Source organism: Aptenodytes patagonicus, chromosome 1, assembly GCF_965638725.1.
Source record: "Aptenodytes patagonicus chromosome 1, bAptPat1.pri.cur, whole genome shotgun sequence".
Classification (NCBI taxonomy): domain Eukaryota; kingdom Metazoa; phylum Chordata; class Aves; order Sphenisciformes; family Spheniscidae; genus Aptenodytes; species Aptenodytes patagonicus.
In genome coordinates this window covers 62603297-62626716 of record NC_134949.1, presented here as the reverse complement: position 1 = coordinate 62626716, position 23420 = coordinate 62603297, and the positions used below count along the sequence as shown (strand labels likewise).

The 23420-nt window shown below is 42.5% G+C and overlaps 1 protein-coding gene across 2 annotated transcripts in view; it reads left to right on the top strand.

Moving 5' to 3' along the window:
- Positions 1–1942: 1942 nt before the first annotated feature.
- Positions 1943–23420, top strand: part of TXNRD1 (thioredoxin reductase 1) — a 41241-nt gene continuing 19763 nt past the window's right edge. The window contains exons 1-7 of one of the 2 annotated variants that reach the window (XM_076339409.1): positions 1943–2023; positions 14260–14369; positions 16581–16703; positions 20121–20193; positions 20308–20427; positions 22435–22577; positions 22706–22821. In XM_076339409.1, coding sequence (XP_076195524.1) covers positions 1948–2023; positions 14260–14369; positions 16581–16703; positions 20121–20193; positions 20308–20427; positions 22435–22577; positions 22706–22821 — 761 coding nt within the window. In that variant the 5' untranslated portion in view covers positions 1943–1947. The remainder of the gene's footprint in view (positions 2024–14259; positions 14370–16580; positions 16704–20120; positions 20194–20307; positions 20428–22434; positions 22578–22705; positions 22822–23420) is intronic. The other variant, XM_076339417.1, reaches the window with a different exon arrangement.

Below are 23420 nucleotides of genomic sequence, written 5' to 3'. Positions count from 1 at the left end.
TAAGCAACATGAAACATTAGGAACAATTTCAAGGACAGTAACAGCACTCCAAGGTGTTTTTTTAAACTTGATTTTTCTCAGATTGACTGAATTGCCAGCTGGTAGTCCCCATTCAATGAAAGTATTGAGATGGGGTTTGGTGGAATAGAGTTCCTTCCCTAAGCTTATTCAGCAAATTACTTTAATAACTTTATTTCTGAAGCTATAATAATCCCTGAATGCCTGTAACAATTATTATCCTCATTATCATAATAATTTTTGCTATTATAGACATCTATATTGAAGACATATTTCTAAAATCTCAGTGATCATTCCCACAGAGAGTTCAGAGACTTTTTCCCACTTACAGTCTTAAGTTTAGTTGTGGGGTTTTTGGTATTAGAAACTCCAGCTGGCACTGGAGATACCACTGCGGAGTGGAAGAGCCATGCAGCACCAGGTATAGGAACTGCTGACGTCCTCTGTGCAAAAAAAGCTGAGGACTGGGAGGCAATGCCTCTCAAACCTCAAGACTCGAAGTTACTATCCTGTTCTCTTCCTTCCCTTTCTTTTGGTCCTTTGCTGTCGCTCGTTATTACTATCGTGGCAGAGTACTGAGAGCCGATGTGGTTGGGGTCCTGTCCTAAAAGCGTTATTAAGATAATCACAACTCTAAAGGGCAGACATGGCATTTACGTTTTACACTGGGGGACACTTAGCGTGAGTGACTTACGCAGGACCAAAGAGCAGCCCGATGGTCGTGTTAGGAACTGGACTAGGAGCTCCTGAGTCTATAGCATGCGTTTTGTTGCAGTGCTTTAGCGTTACAGCAGCCTTCACGCTCACTCAGCCTACAGCCCAGTAGTCAATCTGTGCAACTGAAAAGAGGACCCATCCACCAAAAGCATTAACGGTTGGTTTAGCGTCTTTTTAAAACCTTTCAAACAAATGTCAGTATTTGCTGTAAGCGAGAATACTGATCAGATAAATTGCCATGTTTGGTATAACAAGAGTGAAGGAAGCTCAAATTGGAGCCGACAATAACAGCAGACATTTGTGTGCGGGTTTGTCGGTGGTTTATAGGGTCATGGCTTCCATCTCAGCCTGTCTGTCTTCTCGGTTTATGCCAGAAATCCTTCTTGTCAGGCACTCCTCTTGCCACATATTCGTGTGAAAGCCACCACAATGGGGCCACGACCTGGGTAGCACTGCAAGATGATGATGACAAATAATGTCCAGAGCCCAGAAGGGAGCAGCGTGATAAGCCTCATCAGACTTTCTGCCTCACACACTTAATCTTTCAGTTAGAGTGTCTTCTTTATAGATTTCTTAGCATGAAAGTTGTGAGAAAAAAATATTTCTAAAACACCTCCTGGACGCTTTTCTAACGCCAGCATCCCTTAGATCGCAGCGGGCAGGTCCGCTCGGCGGTGGGAGCCGGCAGCGACCTTCCCCCGGCCGTCCTGCGGCTCCGCCGAGAGGGTCAGCCCCTCGCCCCGTCCCCGCTGCAGAAAGCGCTCTCTTCAGGCAGCATGTCAGTGCTGGGAGCCTCCCTCCGAAGCGCCCCAGCCGGTGCTTGGCCGGCATCGCCCCCTTGGTTGCCCGCCTCACGGAAGAAATAAGAAAAACGAAGGGAGAACTCCAGGGTGAAACTCGCCCGCTCCCCACCCGCGGTTCCGGCTCGGCACCGCCTCAGGCGGCACCGCCTCAGGCCGCCCGGCCTGGCGCCAAAGGCCGCCCTCGGCGCCCCGCCAAAGCCCGCCCGGCCTCGAGAGCCGCAAGGGGCCGCGCCAGCCCCGGAGCTGGGTTTGCGCCCGCGTCTGTCGCCGTCGCCACGGAGCCGGGCTGGGCGCGCCGAGGGCCGCGGGGCTGCGCGGGCGGCGGAGGAAGGGGCGGCCGCGGCCGCGAGGGGGCGCCGCCGGGGAGGGGGTGGCTGCGCGGCCGCGGTGCTGCGCGCTGAGCCGCGCCATGGGGAGCGCCCTGCGGAAGAGCAAAGCGGTGCGGCAGGCGCCCGGCGGCGGCCCGGAGCGGCGGCGCCCAGCAGGTAGGCAGCAGACGGCTGCCGGCGGGCAGGCACCTGCGTGGTGGCGCTTCGCAGCGGGGCGATGAGCTCCGGGTGCGGCCGTGCGGGAGGGCGGTCGAAGAAAATCACTTTGGTTTCCTGGTAAAACACCCGGGAGGTCGGAGCAGGGCGCAGCCGGGCCGGGCCGGGCCCCCCTCCCCTGCTGCCGGCCGGGCGCCTTCAGGTGCGTCTTCTCAGTACGGAGTACCGCACTGCAAAACAACTTCAGTGTGCTTTCAGCTGGTGTGACCGTAGATCCGACCGCGCGTGTTCGTTACATGTTCCCAAACGCAACCTCAGACGCTTCATTTTTCTCCCGACTTAACTTTGTTTGAGGCCGACGTAGATGGCTGTGGGGCTGCGCAGGGCATTACGCATCATCTCACGTACAGGAGCAAGGGGAGATGCCGTGCGGCGTCAGTCAGGGTGTGGGACCCTGGCCCTGAGGATGTGCTGGCAGCAGCGCTGGGAGTGGGGCTCCCAGGGCATGAGGGTCCTTGTCACAGCCGCTGCCCGAAGGGAGACCGCGGCTTGCGTGAGTGTGCGCTGCAGAGGGAAAAAGATGTGGAGTTAGACGGGAGCTGGGTGGCCCTCTGGTCCGTGGAGGTAATTTCTGTCTACTGGGATTGAGGCATGTTGCCACAACAGCAATGGGGAAATTTCTGTTTCGGCTGTCCACTTTGTACCTCTGTGGAGTCAGAACTTCAGTCTCCGATGCTCTTTGGATAGAGTATTAACTGTGCTCTCACTGGGTCTCTAAAACCTGACGGAAAAAAAAGACCCTGAAGTAATAAATGCCTGAAAATTAACCTATGCTTACATCTGGCACTGTACAGCAGTCCTGCATAAATGGAAAAGCACTCTTAGGATGTAGTATTTCCTTGACCGTCTACTACTGGAGGAGTGTTTTCAGCTCTACCAAATCCTTGGGAAAGGGGTCTATTTTTAAATGTATTTTTAGATACGCAATAATTGGAGAGCATCAAAGCTAAAACGCCTTGGTAACTTTAATATATAATATAATATATATTGGCAAACAGAATAAAGATGTCTGTGCTGTAAGAATTTGCATAAGGTGGGAGCACAGCAGGAGCTGGCAAATATGAAGATGAGGTTTATAACAGTTAAAACTCATGAAATAGGCCTATCGTTATGGCTCCATATTGCTTAGTATTTTTCAATTATACCAACATAAAATCCTCCGATCTGAGTTAAAGGCCTGGTATTGGAAGCACTGGATGTTCCTTGACCCTAGCGGGAAGGACTGGAAAAAACCCCAACTCTCAAACCGCTGTCAAGAGAGTCCAGTTGTCCGTGTACTTTCAGGGCAGTGCGGCGCCCTGAGACCAGTTAGGGTTAACCAACAACAGTTCCCTTACCTAATGCTGGCACTACCACAATATGATTTAGAAATACCCAATTTAGCTTTAAGTCAGACACTGAAAGCTAGGCAGGTGTGATAGCACAGAGTTTGGGGCTCTGGAGTTACACTCAAACCTAGTTCCTCTGAACGATGATGTATCTGCTGACACAAGCTCAGAAATGAAGCCTGCATCTTAACCAGCTTTTTCAGCCTTGTGAAGCTGACTCACTTAGGCTAAATGACTTAAAAGAACATATTGTTTGGGCTTCGGTTTATATGCTCTACTGTATCTTTGGTTTTTCAGTTTAAGACATTGCTACTCCCTGCAGCCCATTCTGCAACTCTGGTAGCGTCTTAAAGTAATTCTCCAGGAAAGTTGGTTTAAACTGTGATGTCAAGGTTTATATTGCAGCATCTAGGCGGCTTTGCTTCTGGGATGGTCGTGTACCAGTGGATTATTATCTCAAACCCAACGTCCATTTCCCGAAGGAACATGTCAAATTTTTTAATATCCATCAAGGACAAGAGATGAGGAGAGTTGTGGGTGCTGTTGAAGAGGTTAAATAGAAGATTAAAACCAAATAATTGCAGAAATACAAATAGATACACATAATTTACTTAAAAACGTAAACATAATTCAAATAAGCTAATTACTCATTGTTTAACTGACTGTAAAACATGAACCATTTTAAATTAACCCCTTTCTATAGTTAGTCATGCCAGGCAGTGGTTTGGTTTTTTTTTTATATCTACATACATCTTTTGGACAAGGCATATTTAAACTTCTGAGTGTAGTAGGAGGAAGAAATTGGGCTGTTCCTAGCTGTAAGAATTTCTTAATTACTCTCTGGATCTGTTCCCACCCTTCCATCATTTTGTCAATGGGAATAATAAATTCAGAGTTATTAATTCACTGTAAGATCGAAAAGGATGTTTAAAAAAGCAAACAGTAGCAAGCTGGTAATGAACAAAGCTGGCAAGGAAAATTATGACTAACAGGAAAAAGTAAAAATGTTAAGATTAAGTGCTTATATATATTTTGCATAACATAGCTATTAAGACATTCTCTTGTCCTTAGCTTGTGCTTTCAAAAAGGTTATCCTACAGTCTTCAAATAGCATTCAGTTTACTTTACCAATTGCATTTTGCATATGCAGTATTTATGACATTTTGTGGGTGTAATGGTATGAAAATTGGAAATAACTCAGAAGATAATGCTTTTCCTGACTTCTTGTTAATTTATCTCCGCACTACTTTAGTTTTCTGTATTATAAACATGCATTTTACTGCAAAAAGGATTAATGAAAAAAGTCAAAGCTACACAATAAGGGGCTAAACCTACACTAAGACAGCCTGGGTTGCAGCTTTTGCTTTATAAAACATATTGTTTGTTTCTGGGGGACTCTACCTTGGTATCACCTCAAGTGCTGCTTTTTTTCCCCCAGATCCTCTTGCTAGATGAATTTTATGAGCAGCTGTGTTTTCAGTTCAGTTTGACTTTCACGTAAGTTGAAGTCGCTCAGCTCCTTTCAGGACTGGGCACTCAGGCCGTGGCACACGCTCACTGGTGGACCTGGAAAGTTACAATCGACTTGGAATGAAATTTGGGTTGGATTCAACAAAGTGAATTAACAGAGTATTGTTAAAATAATTGCTCCTCATTTTTAGTGCTAATACAAGAGCCTCTGAATACAGCATAACCGTGAGGTAGAATAACAGGGGATCCACTTTGGTGGTCCTAGTTCTGTGCTGGAGTACAAACACTGATGGTGGTTAAGTTGTGTTGACATTTACGTCTGGTGAGTGTGTGAGTAATGAGGCCCCAGATACTTTTATTTTTGCAGTATTTCCTGCAAATGTTTTGACCATATAATTTACATGTGAACTGCTCGGGTGCAACAATAACAGATGTGTCATAGCACTCTTTGTGGAGAAGAGTAGAGTGGACTTGACTCCTGGAGGTGGTGTCATGGTTGCCCAAGTTCTTCCTCTACCCTTGTTTACAGTTATGCCAACCCCTTGATTTCTGCTGTGAACAGGAACAGTGCCTGGCCCTTACAATGTATGGTACTGGTGCCTTTTTTTCCAGTCCACTGTTACAGTTTCTCTATTCTCAAGACTTCCATGGAGATAAAACTCACCGCTTGTTCCTGCCTGAAGGTTGTTCCTCCATTAAGCCCATCTTGGACATCCTTTGATAGGGTGTCTTGCTATCTTTTTGGTTGTGCTTGCAGAAAACAAAACAAATACCAGATAAAATCATGCACTTTGTCTTATTCGGTATGCTGAATTGGTAACTTACACTCCTTTTTCCACTGGTTTAAAATGAGTGCACTTCACCACTGCTATCTCCTGAGAAAGTTTTTTATCTTTGGTACCTCCTCTGTTTTTGGTATCTGGTTTTGGTATCTGCCTGTTGTAATGCAGCTGCCTTCTAGTCTGTAACATCTTGACTCATGTATTTCCTGTGAAATTCTTTTTCAGTGCTGTTCAGGTTTTTGCTTGTTCATACTTTTCAGTAACTTCCTTTTTTGAATGTGGCATCACATTGTAGGTCTTCCTCACAGAGCCATCCTCTGACTTGCCAAGCTAGATCTGATACCATCTCTTTTTCCTCCTCTTCAGCTTGGTATACCTTCTATTTTTCTTGCAAAAAGGTCACAGCTGTTGCTTTCCTTCGCATATTGCCTTTCCTATATGTGCTGTCTGTGCCTTGCACTGTTGACTATGTAGTCGGACTCATCTATAGCAAACCCTGTGGAACTGTGCGACCCCCCCTGTAATTTTTGGCTGTTACAACGCTATCTGACCCAGCACTTTTATTTACATAAAAGAGATACAAATGCAAAGGGAGGAAGTAAGTAAAGTATGCCAATACTTCTGTTTCCATAGAAAATAATAGTAGCTTAGTCTAGTCTAGTCCTAAGCTTTTCTTAAGAATCTGCTAATGAACTGGTTTTATGTAGTGAGCTGAGATATCATCTCATTTCATCTTCTATTCTAGCAAACTTGCCTGTTTTACTTGTTGAGTCAGCTGCTCGGAGAAGAAAGTGTTGTTTGGCACGGTCACCTCGCCTGTGTCCTGGCATTGCATCCCCAGTATGGTGGAAGGAAGCTCTTAACTCCCTTAACTCCTCCACTGTTTGGACAGCCTGACGCAAAGCAAGCACGTCTCCAATTCTAGCTCACAAAAGCGTAACGTATTTACTGTTTTCCACCCATCTTTCACAACCGTTTCCAGCTAGACCTTTGTCAGAACCTGTATGCATCAGATTCGTTTGTTGTATCACTTAGGTGGCAGGACAGTTTGGAGGGCAATGACCTGTTAGGTTATCCTGCTTCGCTCACCTCGTAGAAATGCTATGTCATTGTTTGCTGGGCTGCTACAAGCAGGATTAGATTGTTCCTCCCAAATCCTTTTGTTTTTCAAAGACAAGAAACTTTGATTACTCTGGACTAAAATAAGTGGTTACCCCCCCCCCCCCCCCCCCCCAAAAAGCCCTGCTTGGGGGAAAAAAAAAATCACAGGCTTCTGAGCCAAGTACCCAAGTACTTTCCACGGTGCAGTACCTGCCTTAAACTTCATGCCCATTCTGAGAGATTGCCTGCAAAAAACTTGTTTTCCTTTAACCATGTTCACTTTTAATACTGGATTGTTTGACAAAAAAACTGATTGTGAGCTGTTTTCCACCGGTTTTTTATGTTCTCTGTGACTCAAATGCAACCCTGATTACAAAGAGACATGTGGGAATGAACAAATGGCTTCAGTTGTGGTAGAGACAATAAAGGCATGGCCGATGGTGGTAGGGACTAATGAATGGCACCAGCACCAGGAGATCCTGTTCCAGCCCTGCTGAGTACTGTTTCACCTCTGTGCCTCAGGTGCCACACTTGTTCAAGTGTGGCTGGTGATAACTTCCTCCTCTTGTCAGAGAGTTGTTTATTTACTGACCAGGAAAAAAAAAGTAGCATGAGAGTATTAATCACAGTTTGTGGGAGCCACAGGTTTGTGTTGGCCGCAGGAATTTCAAGAAAAAAATCAGGAAGCTCAGCTTTTTCACGTCATCCCAAATGAAAGGTGAGCCAGTATGGATGGCACTATGAGCACGATAGACCTACAGGTAGTCATACCAGAAATCAGCTTCCTTTGTTTTGGTTTGGATTAGACAAAGCATTATACTAATAAGGGTAAATCCAAAAGCAACAGTGACTTTTGAAGGGAATAGACAAAAATCCATGTTAAAGTTACCAGTATTGTAAGATGATGTTTCCATAAAGATTGCTATAAATCTTTATATGAGATGTTACAGCTTTTACTACAGTTCCAGAGGCAGAGAAGCTTTATATTAAGTTTTTTGTAACCTAGTTAATTTAGTTCACAATGAAATAAAATGGAAGATGGAAGTGGTCAAAGATACCTAATTAATTTAGCATTACCTGCCTTTTTACTGAAGAAGAGATAATCTGAAGTTTACCTTTGCTTAACTTATACAGTTTGTTCTGTTTAAGCCAATAGAGTTTGTATTGTAGATGTTCTAGAAATATTTGGGGTCAGCATGTGATGTTATGCTCACAGAAAACATCCCTATTAGTGCTAATTAGAGCAACCTGGCTAATTCCTGTATGGTTTACAATTACATAAGAAAAGAGTAAAGGCTGAAGACTTTCTAGGGCAAGTTCCAATTGTCAGATACTGCTAAGGACTTTGGTGAGAACACTACTAGGAAAGTCTGCAAGAAAGCCTGGGTCTTGTTGGAGTGGAGTTTCAAGTTCCATAATTATTATGGCAGAAACATGTCTTGTAGGACTTTTGATTAATGAGCCAAGGAGTACAATGATGTCCCTGTTGAAATCAGTAGAGTAGAATACTTTTTTGTATTATGGTTGGACTTCCGTGATAGCTGCATGGATAGAAGAGCAAAAGGAAAACAAATGCCTGGAAGTAGGAATTACTTCTTTTGCTAGGAACTAGGAACTGAGGCCAATTTCAGAACCCCTTTTGCAGACTATCAGGGTGTGACAGCTTGTGAGCTTGAGTGTCTGGTTGTGTAGAGGCTGAGAAGGAGGTATTTTAGTGTTGAACTTTGTCGTGGTTGCCGAAACCAGGACAAGCTTCTTGCCCTATGTTATCAACTCTTCTCATTCTTCTTGGATTGCAGCTCTCAGAACACAGTGCTGACCCATCTTGAGTGAAGAGTAGATTGGAGGATGTTGCTGAGTCAGTCCGCAGATGTTCATTAGAAAATTGAGCTGAAAGGGGTGAATTTTGTCACTTCAGGCCTTCATTTGGGTGGGAGCTTTTCCATTGGGTATAGAGAACTTTGAATCAGGCCCTCAGATAGACGTCACTTGAAAATTTGTCTTTCGTTTCATCTGGCATTTGTCATTCCTCTGTCAGTATTTCTTCTTTGGCTTGTCTTGGTGTTGTAATTCCTGCCCTGCTATGTAGAGGTTAGATTACAAGTTCTCAGTAGACTTCTATTGTCCTTTGAGAAAACAGCGAAGCTCTCTGTCATTTTCTGCCTTTTTCATATGTTAACTGCATTTGATTTGCTGAGAATGATGAGGTTTTTTTCTCCTCTGGCTTAGAGAACTTAACGCTTAGGTTGAAAAGTTCCCAGAAGAAAATTTGTATCTACATGTTTTGCCACTTATGAAAATGCTTTTAAATGCCTTTTATACTCAAATAGTTGTGGTAAAAAAGAATTTATTATTTCATGAAGGAGATAGGAGTAATGTGGAGTAACACTACGGATTAGAGTCCAGGACTCTGTTAACAGAAATCTGTGCCAAAGTAGAGCCCCCCAGTTTCTGTTCAGGTACCCTGCTTCAACTAAGTGCAAAGTTAAGTTATTCCACATTATGTCTTGATGTCGATCCCATTTAAGCTTTGCTTTATTTAAATGGAAGAATTCTTAAGCTTTTATATGAAAAGCGGATTAACAAGAATACAATGAAAACTAAAGCAATTTGCAGCAACACACTGAATAAATATAAGCAATAACATAGTTTGGAAAACTATTTCTTAGGAAAACGCACTTTACTCTTTTACTTGTCAGTCTTGAAGCTTGGTGGTTTTTGAATTTGAGAGTGAGTCAGAAGCAAACTTTGTATGAAACACCCTGTTCACATTTGTTCGTGAATTTGGTAGACTTAGGGAAATGAGTGTAGAAAAGGACATCAGTGACCCAGATTACACAACCAGTCTCTTAGTGAAGTCAGGGCTGGTTTGGATCAGCTCTCATTTATATCAATAGTCAGGGATTGCTAAGAAAAACGCAATTAACTTAATGAAGTAACTCTCACCGATGGTTTTAAGGGCTTCTTGGTCAGACATGGAGAGAGCATAAAGCCAAGACAACCTGTGTATCTACTTTCTGATGGGATGCTTCCTATCACAATCATTTCAAACACTTAAACGCCTTTTGGACATTTCAGCAATATGTCAAGCAAGTCAGCGGCAGAACCAGAGGATCATCAAGGCTGTTTTCTGGGCTTATGCATATGGTGCTTTCTTTGTGCTACGTGAAGACTGCATGCGTGGGAAGCCAGCAGATAAGAAAACAGACCTGTGATCCAGGGAGAAAAGGATGAAAGTGATTTCACTGTTCAGTCTCCTCTGTTAATGTTTATGCACTTTGCAGGTGAAGGAGCTATTCAAATGCCCAGAAGTTCTTTGTTTTTCACTTGAACTGCACCAAACAGATAAGTGAACAAGGACTCTTAAGGACTGAGTGCATAGCTCAGTCTTTCTGAACTTCTCCTTCCTCAGTGCTTACATATGCAGACAGTGAGATTCTTTGAGGAAAAAAACAGCCTTTAGCCCTGGGAAAGTTGCATGTTTTTGTGGTATTGGTGAAGTGGTTTTGTTTGTTCCACTCACCATGGAACTTTTTCCTTGCAGGCTGAAATTACAAACTATAAGGAGTATATACAACTGTTGCAAGTTTCTGCTTATATAAGTAGGTGCAACAGATGCTCCGAGGTAGGTTTTTTTCACCTTCTGGGTTTTGTTTTCTTAATATTTGACAATTAGGAGGGAAAGTAAAGATTTTACTCTAGCTATATAATTTCTGTGCAGTGATTGCACATGGTGCTTTACACATAGTTAAGGACAAGTAGCTATTTCAGATTGAAGGCTTGAGGTACTTGTAATTGGGTGTAACATATATCTTGGTCCTGTGTGTAGACAGCAGGATTCAAGGCTCACATATACCATCCTTCAGAAGTAGCATTCATGGGGCATCAGTGGTTCTCTCTTGATTAACAGTGCTTGTCAGTGAGCATTGAATTCTCTGTGTGTAGGTAATGTCGGGTTGGCCTGTCTTAACATTAGTGACTTGTTATGGGTTCAGACTTTGGCAGAGTTCAAGTGGGGAGGCAAATGTACCTCTAAGCTATCTTTATACTTCTTCTGACAGGGCAGCCAAATGCTGAATCAGCACTTGGAAAGAAAGAGAATAGCCACAGGGCTGTGCTAGTTTATCTTGTCAAAGGTACCAGTGGTTCTTGGCCAGGATCACTAGAGCACAGCTCATGCAGCCCTTACCTAAGCAAGCCCTGACACATCTCCTATAGCCAGCTCTGTTGCTTCTCTTGATTAGCCATAAGGCTGCATGGTGTCTCTGTCACAGTAAAAAATAAAGTGTATGAGGTGGGTTGAAGGTCTAACTTACATCCACTCATCAAAGTACAGTTTCTAAGTATTTTTTTTTTAATTTCCCACCCACTGATCCTGGCGCTCTGGGATTGTGCATGCAGGTGCATTGTGATTCCTCTAGGGGCAAAGGCAGTTTAAGAGGTTCTCCTCCTTCTCTGCATCCTGCCCCAGGTTTCCATTCCTTCGCAGTTTTGTCAGTTCAGCTGATAGCAAGGCACGTTGATAACGTCCTGCAGTGTGATACAGAAAATCTAGGTAAATCAGTGAAGACCTTTGCCTTGAAGTGCCACTTACAGACCTTGATGGCAAGTAGTTGAAGGGCAGGTGCTTTCCGTGGGTCCCCACGTCCTGCCTTGGCAGCCCGTTGGATCCCTGGGTGGACACTTTTGCAGAGTAAGGCAATTCTTATTCTGGAGCAGTTCTGCTCACAAAGCTGGTCCGGGCTGTTGTGTTGGGCTGGTCACGTTCCTGCCCGGTCAAGGCCTTCTGAAACCAATCATGCCTTCTTTCAGCCCAGCCAGAAGTTACACAACCGACAGTCGAAAGTTCAGAGGCCTCAGTACCAGGGAGGACTTCGGTTCCTGAAGAAGCTCACTCCCAATAAGGAAGGATATGGATTTAAAACACCATAGTTGTTTCACTGTTTGGTTTTTGGGTTTTTTTGCTCTGCTCAAGAAGTGGCAGTGAGGCTTAGTGTAGTCTGTTTCAGAAATGGATTCAGGTAAATGCTAAAAAGGTGGGGTTTTGCTGAGCAAATCTGGCAGTTTTGCTGCCACCAGGGAGAGAAATGTTGCTGCCTTGTCTTCCTTCACCCTGGTCTTCATGGATATGCCTTCTGCCTGGCACTGGCTGCGGTGCTCATAGGATCCTTCCCTGAGCTGGCTGAACTTGTTAGGCTGCTGGGAAACTGTCCTCGTCTTTTCTTCTCCTGTGCTAGTTTTCATCGAGGTTAGTGAGTTGATTTAGCTCATTTAAGGGTCTGTTGGCTGCCAGAGCTGGTGCCAAGTACGCAGACAGGGTATTTTGTCAGCAAGAAGAAGGAAAAAACAGTGTGGTGGAAGAGAGTAGGCTTGTTCCCTTTTGATAGTAATGATTGTTAGACTGGTTCATCCCATGTGAAGGAGCACTTGGCAGGTCATAGAGGAGGTAGCACTCAACAGCCACTATCTTCTAGATTGTGACTAACAAAAACCAAGGACAGTGGTAGTGCGGGGTAAGAGCCTCACTGGATCTTCCTGCAGTGGCTGTGAGTTGCTACAGACTTGCTGAAGTAATGCTGATGCTTATGGGCAAAGAAAGTTGTCCTCACTGCTACATCTCTGAGGATTATCCAGAGCGGCTCTGTGGTCCAGGTTCTCCTGAGCAGTCTCGCTCTGCAAAAAGGTACCTGCTGATTGATTTCTGGAAAGTACCGATTCACCAGGACTGTGCGTTATTGTAATTGCTGTTAATGGATGGAATTTTTATGGAGAGCAAGCACGTGATGCACAGAGCACTTTTTGCTTTGTCATCCTGCCTGTGGCAGGTTGCCCGAACCAACAAGGGAGAGGCTCCTAGCAGCAGCAGCCTGCATGCAAACTCTTTCAAGTCTCTGCCAGGGGTTATGGTTGCCTTTGGGGTTTGGGGCTGTTGGTAAAGCTAGGCACCTCTAGCACAGATCTACCTGACAATAATTAGAGATGTTTATATAAATGCCTGTGTTGTCTAATGACTAGATTTTTTATGTCATTGAAGATAGAGTTTTATGTGAACATTCCTGAGGTTGTCCAAACTTGTTACAGGAATAAAATACAAAGCTTTAGTTGTCTCAGGTACCCACAGGACTGTAGCTTTGATAATATATTGAAGAAAAATTTCTCCTTTGTGCAGATTGTGACCGCTGTTCAAAACCTGTGTTCTTGCTTTTCCCAGGTGCGTGTGTATACACGCAGATGAATTCCTGCGTTCCTTCCCCAAACGAGACTAGGCCAAGTGTTATCCATCACTAATATTGCGGTTAACTATTACATAATGATTCTGATCTTTAAACCCCTTTACCAACATCAGCAAAATACTCTTCCCAATACCTTTGTGAGATAAAGGAATTTTATCACCAAGTGTCAGAGAAGAAAACCGAGACAACAAGATTACAGACCAATTTTCAATGACTGCCTTTTTGCATTTGTGTGCATGTGTGCGTGTGAATGCTCTTCAGGTTTTTGGGCTCATTGTCCAAGAAATGTATATGCATTCAATATGGCTGTTTGTCTAAGTATGTGCACGTGTCAGAGTTTGCTAATTAATGCTGGTTGTGCAGTGCAAAGTATGTATGTGATTAAGTACAAACAAATGTGTACTGACCCATTTATTGGGAATTAAGCTTAATGTAACTCAGAGTTATGTGGAGGAAGGCAGAGCTGATAATGGATTCCAATCAAGTATTAGATTTTCTTGTCTTTTCTTTTTGCATGACATATCAAATAAAGTATCACCATGTGTAAAGATGTTAATTTTTTCCTTTCCACTAATATGCTTAACTTTTTCTATTATTATTTCTATTATTAACTTATTCTATATCTCCAATATATATATAAAATCAGTTATGAGCAGTGGGCAAACAGATCTTTTCCAGACTTTTGAATACATTTATTTAGAGGATTTCATAGTATGAGCAATACCATATGGCAGAAATTATTAGGGGGGCGAGAGTTACCTCGAAAAACCAATTATATCAACAAATTGAACTGAAAGAAGTTTCTGGGGAACTAATTGCAGGAGAAAAATAAAAACTTTTAGTTCAGTTTAAAAAGTACGAGACTAAAAAAAATGACAGCACATTAGCATAAGAAAAATCACTTTCTGGGCAAGAAAGGTAAAAATCATCATTTTCCTTTAAGACTGAAGTTTCAGGCTTAGCCACAGAAAATCTTATTTCCTTGCTTTGTTCCAAGCATATTGTTAGATTGGCAAAAAGTACTGAAATCCCAGCCAACTCTCGTATGGGTTTTTATTAAAGAGAAAAATATAGCAAGTCATCCTAACGTTGCAAATGAGTCATTGGCCGCCTTAGGAAATGCTCCCCTGAGACAGGCATGCCGCTGATGAGGAAGCGACAAAGCCACCAGGCCACTCCCCCAGACAATTTCACTTGAGGAGCACAGCCTTCATAAAGGAGGTCTCTCCAGACACTACGTTATTTTATCCTTTATTTCACAGAGGGAGCACAGAAGCTGCAAGAAGGGCAGTGCGAAGTAACAGCAGAAACTTCACAGCCAGTTGGTTTTGTACAGGAGAAGCAAATAAGAGATAATGAGAAAACTTTAAAGGTAGGGGGAGATACATTTTAAACTCTATAATTTAGTTTTGACATTGCAAAATGATAAGCATGTAGGCTTTCTTTTAAAAAGTGTAGTTCTTGGGAGAAGAATGGAGATCTGTTCTCTGGATGGGATCACAGTCCTAATTCACAGTCATGAACAAGTTGCCTTGGTAAATGGGAAGCAGAGCTTGACAAGATCCGGGCTGCTTTGGAGCAGGGTTTTAGGAGATGGTTTCAGAGGGAAAGGTTATAATCTACTTTGTGTGATCTAAACTTTTAATATGTTTTCATGAAGAATGGTTGTGAAGAACTGATGAAAAATGAACCAAACAGTAGGGAACCATTGATGGAATGAAAGCTGAAGTTTCTTAATCCACAGGTGAAAATATAAATTGTTTTTCTTAAAAGAAAAAAAAGAGTAGCATGATGTACATAGTGATCTAAACAAACTTCGTGAGTAGGTATTGTGGTTTCTTTATACTCTAAATGCATCAAAGAGATACCGTACTTGGTAGTTGGGTCTGATGACTGTGTGGGAGTTTGAGTCTGCCCTTAAGCTTCACACCATCCTGTTGCCACTGAGCAAACAAGAAGGTGTGCTTTGGAAAAGAATGGCGCGCTTTCTCTGTTTTATGTCCCTAAATACGAATAAAGTGAAACTGCATACCATAATACAATATATGCTCCTTTTTCACGCTTACTCTCATTGCAGTAGGAAGTTTGAACCGGGCCAATGGCCGTGTTACAAAAATAGAAAAAAGGGGAACTAAGCGCAAACTAGATTTAGTGATAGGGTTATAAATCGGGGTGGCAGAGTAGGAAGAGAAGAGGAAGGAAGACGAGGTATTTTTGGATGTCTTCACAACAGCCACGGGTGTTTTCTAGGTTTTGTTTCTACTGTTAACATGCTACCCAGGGTTATGAAAGATTACTGAGATGTAACTTGCTACAGACAGATGCACAGTCTGAACTTCTGCTGACATTGCTGTGTAATTTGCTGGAGGGATAGGGGATTTTTGTCACTGATATGGCTGCACTGGCAGCAGTTGCTAGGGTAGACACAGGTATGCTTGCAGAGAGGGAATTATCTAACCCCAGAGGAAGGTGACAGTAGAATGGTTTGAGCACAAAGGGCTGCTTAATGCAAAACGAAATTAAGATGAAAAGAGAGGGGAAACTTATTTGGCTTTTTTTTTTTCTTTCCTTTTATTTACCATGACTATTCTGGTAGTACTGAAGCAACTGCCTAGTTAGGCAGGTAGAAACACTTGAATAAAAGCAAGCAGATTTGTAAAGTGACTAAGTATGGGGTTTTTTATTTACTTTTTTAGTCTTAAAAGTTTTATCATTACTTTAATTGATACTCACTGATTTTACATCAGCTGAGGAGTCTGATGCTTACTGACTCCAGATCTTGTTGCCAGCAACTCCAAAGGCTTGAAGGTCTGAAGCCCTGATAAATTGGAACTTCACAAATTAAGTACAAAGGCTCATTTTAGAGTATATGAAGACAGTGCAATGTTCTTTGTGGCATACAGCTGTCAAAATGCATTTTAGGACTTCAGGGTTGTTTTTCTGTGGTAGTAGTCGTCTCATCAAAATCCCTGAATCTCTTGTGAAACTGTAGTGATCACACTTAATCCATTTGACTCCAAAGTTAGTTACAATGCTAAACCAAAGCAAAAACACAGGCATGTTACAAAAATGTAGTTTTCAGAAATTGTTTTCTTCGTTCAGTTCTGTTCATTCAGTTTGTAAGGCTGGTGATTGCAGATTATTACAATGTTGTATATGGTTGTTGCATTTTCCTACTAATATATGCAAGAGGAGGGGAAGAACATTAATTAGGAGAGCCCAGGGCAGACGAAAAGAATAAAAGAAATTAATGGAATGCCTGTGTCAGCAGGTATGTGTCTCATCCTGGAGTACACAGTATGAGGAGGCACTGGAGTGGCGTTGATGTGGAAAACTAAGCTCTGCAAGGAAACCCAGGGCTCCAACGAACAAGAAAATTCATAGTTCAGTTTCTAATAGGTACTGAGCTATTCAAGGATGGATTAAGAAGATGAAATTTAAAAAGCTAATTAAAAGCAGAGCTCAGAAAATCCAGATGCACTTATGTTCCCTTATCACAATATTTGCTGCTGAAAATACCAATTTTTGAGCCCTATGGGTAATGTTTCAATGTTCTCGAATCCTTTTCTTTTTCTCTGTTCAGGCACATAAGGAAGGCAAGCCACAGAAACTGCTGGAAATGAACGGGCATACGCTGGTGCCGCATTCCTACAACTATGATCTCATTGTCATTGGTGGGGGCTCAGGTGGCCTGGCAGCTGCCAAGGTATGAGAGAGAAAACACAAATTTATACTTTCCTTGTAAGTAGGTGGGTGACATCCTCAATGTCTTGGATCTGGGTATCTTTAACACTGTAGGGGCATAACATTTCTGCCTCATCAGTGGGATTTCTTTTGAGGTTAGCCCCAGTTATACAGTATTCTTTTCTTTTTCTTCTTCAGAACATAAGCATAAAAATGTCATTATATACTTCTTAATAGAATGAAACTTGGTTCCTCTGTATCCCCACTAATGGAAGATGATGCTGTTGGAAAACAGCAGGTAGATATCTCAACAGTGTTTATTAGTAGTTGAATTAAAAGTCAACTCACGATTGAAAAAGATTTTTAAAACTATTCAAAATTAACACCAGGAGGTTTCTAGTTTTATTTGAAAGTAATATCTGTTCAGAAATAGTTGCGTATGTTGTTTTAATTCTTGACAATGGGGGAGATTTTGTGATTTGTGAGCTTATATAGTTGCATAAATGGAGATTTTGCCTATACTTAAGTAGAGTTGGGATCTCACCCTTCATTTCTAGGGTCTGGTACTTCCTGCCTGTAGCCAAATAATTTATGACTTTTGGTTAGGATATTGTTTTTAGCAGCATATCTAGAATAAATTAAAATAATCCACAGCGGTGCAGAATATACCAGCTCTTAGAGTTGTCATTATCCCAAATATTTGAAACTTGCCAAAATTTAATGTCAGTAACTCTCCTTTTCATCAGTAGTTAGATGCATTTTGCCTCTTCTCGCTGTGGTAGAATTAACTATTTAGAAATGAATTGAGCATTCCTAGGAATAAAACTATTTTGTTGCTCAAGACCTTGAGCTGGATTATTCCTCCAGACAGGAAGCATTTCTTTTGTTCTCGAGAAGTGAAGGAGGTCATTGAGGAGTGAAAGAAAATGAGGAGAAGATATTTCAGCATAGCATTGGATTCACACTAAACCTTGGTCCCTTAGAAGAACTTCTGTTATAATGGAAGAGTGCAGTGCTGAGTGGTGGATTGTAATGTGCCGTACGTCCATAATCTATTTCAGTAGTTTACTGCTTTCCTATTGATAGGGGAACTATTGTCTTGGCATAGGATGGAAGATAAGATAAGATCTGTAAAAATTCTGAGAAGCTGCTAAGAGAAGCAGACACTGGTTTTCAGAGGATAGGGATGTTTTAGGACAGAAGAGAGTAACGAGTGAAAGGGAGCTTGCAGTAATGCAAAAACAGTTTGCAGTAATACAAAGCCATCTGTTGAAATTTCCATAAGGAGACTGCTCTGCTTTGTTGTATACGTACGCTAGGTTGTGAAGCTACAGCAGTGATGTTTATTGCATCACTTTTCAGCTGTGGGACAGAAAAGGTGTTTAGCTAGGAAGATAAATTTCCTTATTCCTTCAACTCGGTGTATGAAGTATATTGCTTCTTAGTGTTCTCAAGTGATTGTAGAGTAGAGCAGAAGATGGTGGATCAATAAAGTCAATATCACTATCAGTAGTAATGTGTGTATTTCAAATCAGTTTCATGAAGTTGAGGTGAAACTGTTTTACACGTATAAGCTTCCGACTTACACTTAGGTTATTCAGGTTTTTTTAGTGAATTAACAAACAGTGCTTTAAAAAGCAAAACAAAACAAAAGGAAAAAAAAAAATGACTACACAGCTCTCATACCACGTTCCAGATATCTACACTCAGGTTTGCAGTGGTTTAACTAGGTTGATTAAATGCATGCTTTTCACTATGACACATACAGCTTTGCGTGCATGTCTTCCTTTTCCTCTCTATATTGTGCTCAGAGCTTGTTATTTTGGAGGCATGTCTCCACGGTGAGTGCAAACGCTGCCAAGCTGACTCTGTGCATCCCAACTGCAGACCCAGACCAAAGTGCCAGGCCACTACTGTCAGTTCATGCAGAACAGCTCCAGCCCTAAGCAACCTTGTTGTGTTCATGCAGCACCGCACTGAACCCAGTAAGGTTTGAAAGCCTACAGGGCAGGTTTTGTCTGTGGGCATATCACTCTGCAGAAGTATTTATATCTGTTTGTGATCTCTACTGAGGTGGCAACGCAATGCTGTGCTGTATTATGTGAGTGTATAGCTGAGTGTAAGCTTGGGAATCCATACATTCTAGTTAGCTAACACTAGTAAAGCTCTTTTGAGCTGTGTATAAGAGTTGTCATTATAAAGGAGCATTAATAACGCATCTCAGTCCCTGAGCACCTTTCTGAGGAACTTTCTCAGAGGTGCTACTAATGGATAGAAATTAGCTTCTTGGCCAACCTTGACCTTTATCAGAAGCAGAAATCCAGTACATTAATATTTTCCAAAGGTATCTACAGCCTACGTTGTTTGAAATATGATTTGTATTTTGCATGAAGATACACTTAAAATTGAAATTCTGATTGTCAACTATTTGGATTAACAAGTATTACTGGTAACATAATGCTGAAGGCTGTGCAGCTCCTCCCAAACCAAACCCAAGGCCTTAGGGTATCCTGTGCCTATAATTTTCATAGCTTACATGTCTAAGAACTCATCACGTGATGCAGCACAGTTGTGGTTACTCCAAGTATCGAAGTTATTTTGCTGCATCTCATGGGGGAATCGGCCGTTGTTGTTTCCCAGCTATGTAGTGCTTACTTAAGTGTTTTTCTTTGGTACCAGTTATCGCCATCAATTTTTGCCTTTTTCTTAAGAAGCACAAAGGGAACAACGGAATCAGTATAGAAATTCCAGTTCTCAGTATCATTTACACACATTGATTGTAGATTTGCTAATGAAACTTCTCAGGGGAAATATAATGAAATAAACCATCACTTTTCTAGTCTGGATGATATCTGCACATTCTGACAATAAAGTCAACTTGCCGCAGGCTGACTAGCTTGAAGAGCAAGAGCTGATCCTGACAACTACAGATTGTACTCAAAATCGAATGTTCCCTTCTACTACAAGAAAAAAGATTGGATAAGCACAGTTGTAATGCTTGTCCACGTGACTTCTTACGTCATTGTGTGATGTGGTTTCAAATAAATGTTTGAGAAACCATCTTTGAAGGGAAAACTGGATTAATGAAGAATTTGTTAAATATGTTAAAAGTAAATGGCATGTTGGGAAATAGTGCGAACAAACTGACAGGATGGAGGAGAGAAGAGGAGGTTTAACTCCCAGAATCTTCTGTGTATCAACTCGTGCCATGCTGTTGTGTAGCAGGATGAAGGCCTATTTTTTTTCCTTTCATCTTTTTTTCCTACTGAGTGCACAGATTAATTCAGAAGATTAATGACTGTCTGGCTGTTCACTTGCAAATCATTCATTATTACTTAATTAAAAGTCACAAAGCTTTTCAGCAATGCATGATGTTATCATCTACTCCAAATTTAACTTCTAATATTTAGATACGTGTCTTATTTAATTTGTTTTGCAGGAGGCTGCCAAATATGGAAAGAAAGTGATGGTGCTGGACTTTGTCACACCTACACCTCTGGGAAACTCATGGGGTAAATTTCTCGTCATTGCAAACCTGTTATAAAGGAGCTTTACTCAGAGACTCTGATTCTCCTTTGAGATCAGACACACTGATGTGAAAAACACATTCTGTTCCTTTCTCTCAGGTCTTGGAGGAACATGTGTAAATGTGGGCTGTATACCTAAAAAGTTGATGCACCAGGCAGCTTTACTGGGACAAGCCTTGCAAGATTCACGCAAATTTGGATGGCAGTTTAGAGAAGAAGGTAAAGGAGGAGAACTTTTTTTTACTGTTTTGTCATTTGTGCTGAAAATCCAGAGGTTCTTTTCACAATCAAGTGCTTGTTGCACTTAGGCATGTGCTGGCTTTAACAGTGTGAGGCAACTTCAGAGAGATTACACATAAACTTAAACGCTTTTCAAGTCTACAGCCATGGGGCTTATTGCCTTGCAGTGTTTGATCTGTTTATTAATAGCTTCTGATCATGTTAGTATTTGATAAGATTGCTGTGTGAATAAAAGCAATAAGGTACTACTCCATTTCTGAATGTAACACAATGTCTAGGGGAATACCCCAGAATGTCCCCTGTTACAAACTTCCTCATAATTGCAGGCAAGGATTTCCTTTCCCTCAGTCTCTGTCACTACTACATAGGAAGATGAATTTTACTTTATATGAGCTCTAATGTGCATGGTTATAGGATTGGGATTTATTTAGGGTATAATCCTGTAGTGGGGAACATGCAGAGGCACCTCTCAAAGATGCATCCTTCTATGACACGGTGACCCGCTTAGTGGACAAGGGAAAGGCTGTGGATGTTGTCTACTTAGAGTTTAGTAAAGCCTGTGACACGTTTCAAACTGCATTCTGCTGGAGAAGCTGGCTGCTCATGGCTTGGACGGGCGTACTCTGCGCTGGGTAAAAAACTGGCTGGATGGCCAGGCCCAAAGAGTTGTGGTGAATGGAGTTAAATCCAGTTGGCGGCCGGTCACAAGTGGTGTTCCCCAGGGCTCAGTACTGGGGCCAGTTCTGTTTAATATCTTTATCAATGATCTGGACGAGGAGATTGAGTGCACCTTCAGTAAGTTTGCAGACGACACCAAGTTGGGCGGGAGTGTTGATCTGCTTGAGGGTAGGAAGGCTCTACAGAAGGATCTGGACAGGCTGGATCAATGGGCTGAGGCCAATTGTATGAGGTTCAACAAGGCCAAGTGTTGGGTCCTGCACTTCGGCCACAACAACCCCATGCAGCGCTACAGGCTTGGGGAAGAGTGGCTGGAAAGCTGCCCAGCAGAAAAGGACCTGGGGGTGCTGGTCGACAGCCGGCTGAACATGAGCTGGCAGTGTGCCCAGGCGGCCAAGAAGGCCAATGGCATCCTGGCCTGTATCAGAAATAGTGTGGCCAGCAGGAGCAGGGAAGTGATTGTGCCCCTGTACTCGGCACTGGTGAGGCCGCACAGGCTCAAATACTGTGTTCAGTTTTGGGCCCCTCACTACAAGAAGGACGTTGAGGTGCTGGAGCGTGTCCAGAGAAGGGCAACGAGTCTGGTGAAGGGTCTGGAGAACAAGTCTTATGAGGAGCGGCTGAGGGAACTGGGGTTGTTTAGCCTGGAGAAGAGGAGGCTGAGGGGAGACCTTAGCGCTCTCTACAACTACCTGAAAGGAGGATGTAGCAAGGTGGGTGTTGGTCTCTTCTCCCAAGTAACTAGCGATAGGACGAGAGGAAGTGGCCTCAAGTTGCACCAGCGGAGGTTTAGATTGGACGTGAGGAAGAATTTCTTCACCGAAAGGGTTGTCAAGCATTGGAACAGGCTACCCAGGGAAGTGGTTGAGTCCCCATCCCTGGAAGTATTTAAAAGATGTGTAGATGAGGTGCTTAGGGACATGGTTTAGTGGTGGACGTGGCAGTGCTAGGTTAACGATTGGACTCGATGATCTTAGAGGTCTTTTCCAACCTAAATGATTCTATGATTCTGTAGTCTTCATTTGTTGAGCAATGTCACCTGCTCACAGCATGTGTCAATGGAAAACTATCGATAATGCAGTAAGTCTAAATTTTCCATGTTTTAAGTCATATGCGTTCCACTGTGACCTCTCATGTTGTCTACGCTGATGTAATTCTTTGAATTTCAGTAGAGTTACCCTGGAATAAAAAATGAATGACAAAGGTGACTGGGTCATGAAAAAAATCTGTCTGAGAATACAAGGTTCGCTATGGAAAAAGAAGAACTCACAGACTGAAAGATGAACCTTTCTCTTTTGTATCTAACAGTCAAACACAACTGGATGACTATGACAGAATCTGTTCAGAATTACATTGGTTCACTGAACTGGGGCTATCGGGTTGCACTGAGAGAGAAGAATGTCACGTATGAGAATGCATACGGAGAATTTGTCGGGCCACACACAATTAAGGTACTCCCTAGCCATGTTTGCTGGGTCTTCCTATAGACCTTTCTGAATAGAGATGCTTTTCAAATAGAATAATTTTTCCCTTGGCACGACTGCGAAATACTCACTTTGGAGTAATACTTTGTCCACAGGCAACAAATAAAAGAGGAGTTGAGAAGCTGTACACGGCTGAGCGATTTCTCATTGCCACTGGTGAACGACCACGCTACCTGGATATACCTGGAGACAAGGAATACTGCATTAGCAGGTAAAACCAGGGAGAAATATGAAGTCATTCACCGTGTGTAAATGTTTCATCTGTAAGAGAAAGTGGTGAAGCATGAACAGGGCTGCTTGGTTGCTGGTTTTCTTTCCTATGTAACTTTTTGTTAGGGGAAAGTAAGCACAGGAGAATAGTTATAGACAGATTTTAAGGTGCCAAAAACATTGGTGTCTCATAGACACCACAACACTGTGGGTGGCTGGCTAGGATGATTCTGTTTCTGACTGATAACAGCAGTAACCGAGAATACCGTAAATCATGTGTGTGTCCATCATAAAATTATTCATCAGCTCTGCCCCAGTTACAAGTACACCCACTTCCTCACTATTCCTTATGGTCTTTCAGTTCATATACTGAAGTTTTTTTGGTAATGAAGAACATAGTCTGCTTGGAAGAAACCTCCCTGCTCAAATATCAGGGAAAGCGGGAGTTGCAAAGCAGTTGATGTTGTGAAGCCGGTAGAAATCTATCTGTCTTCATGCATTGGGGCAGTCTTCATACTCAACCTGATTTTTTTTCCAGCTACTCAGTGAAGTTAATTCAACCAGTTTCAAATGTCTGGTTAATTAATAAGACCAAGCAAT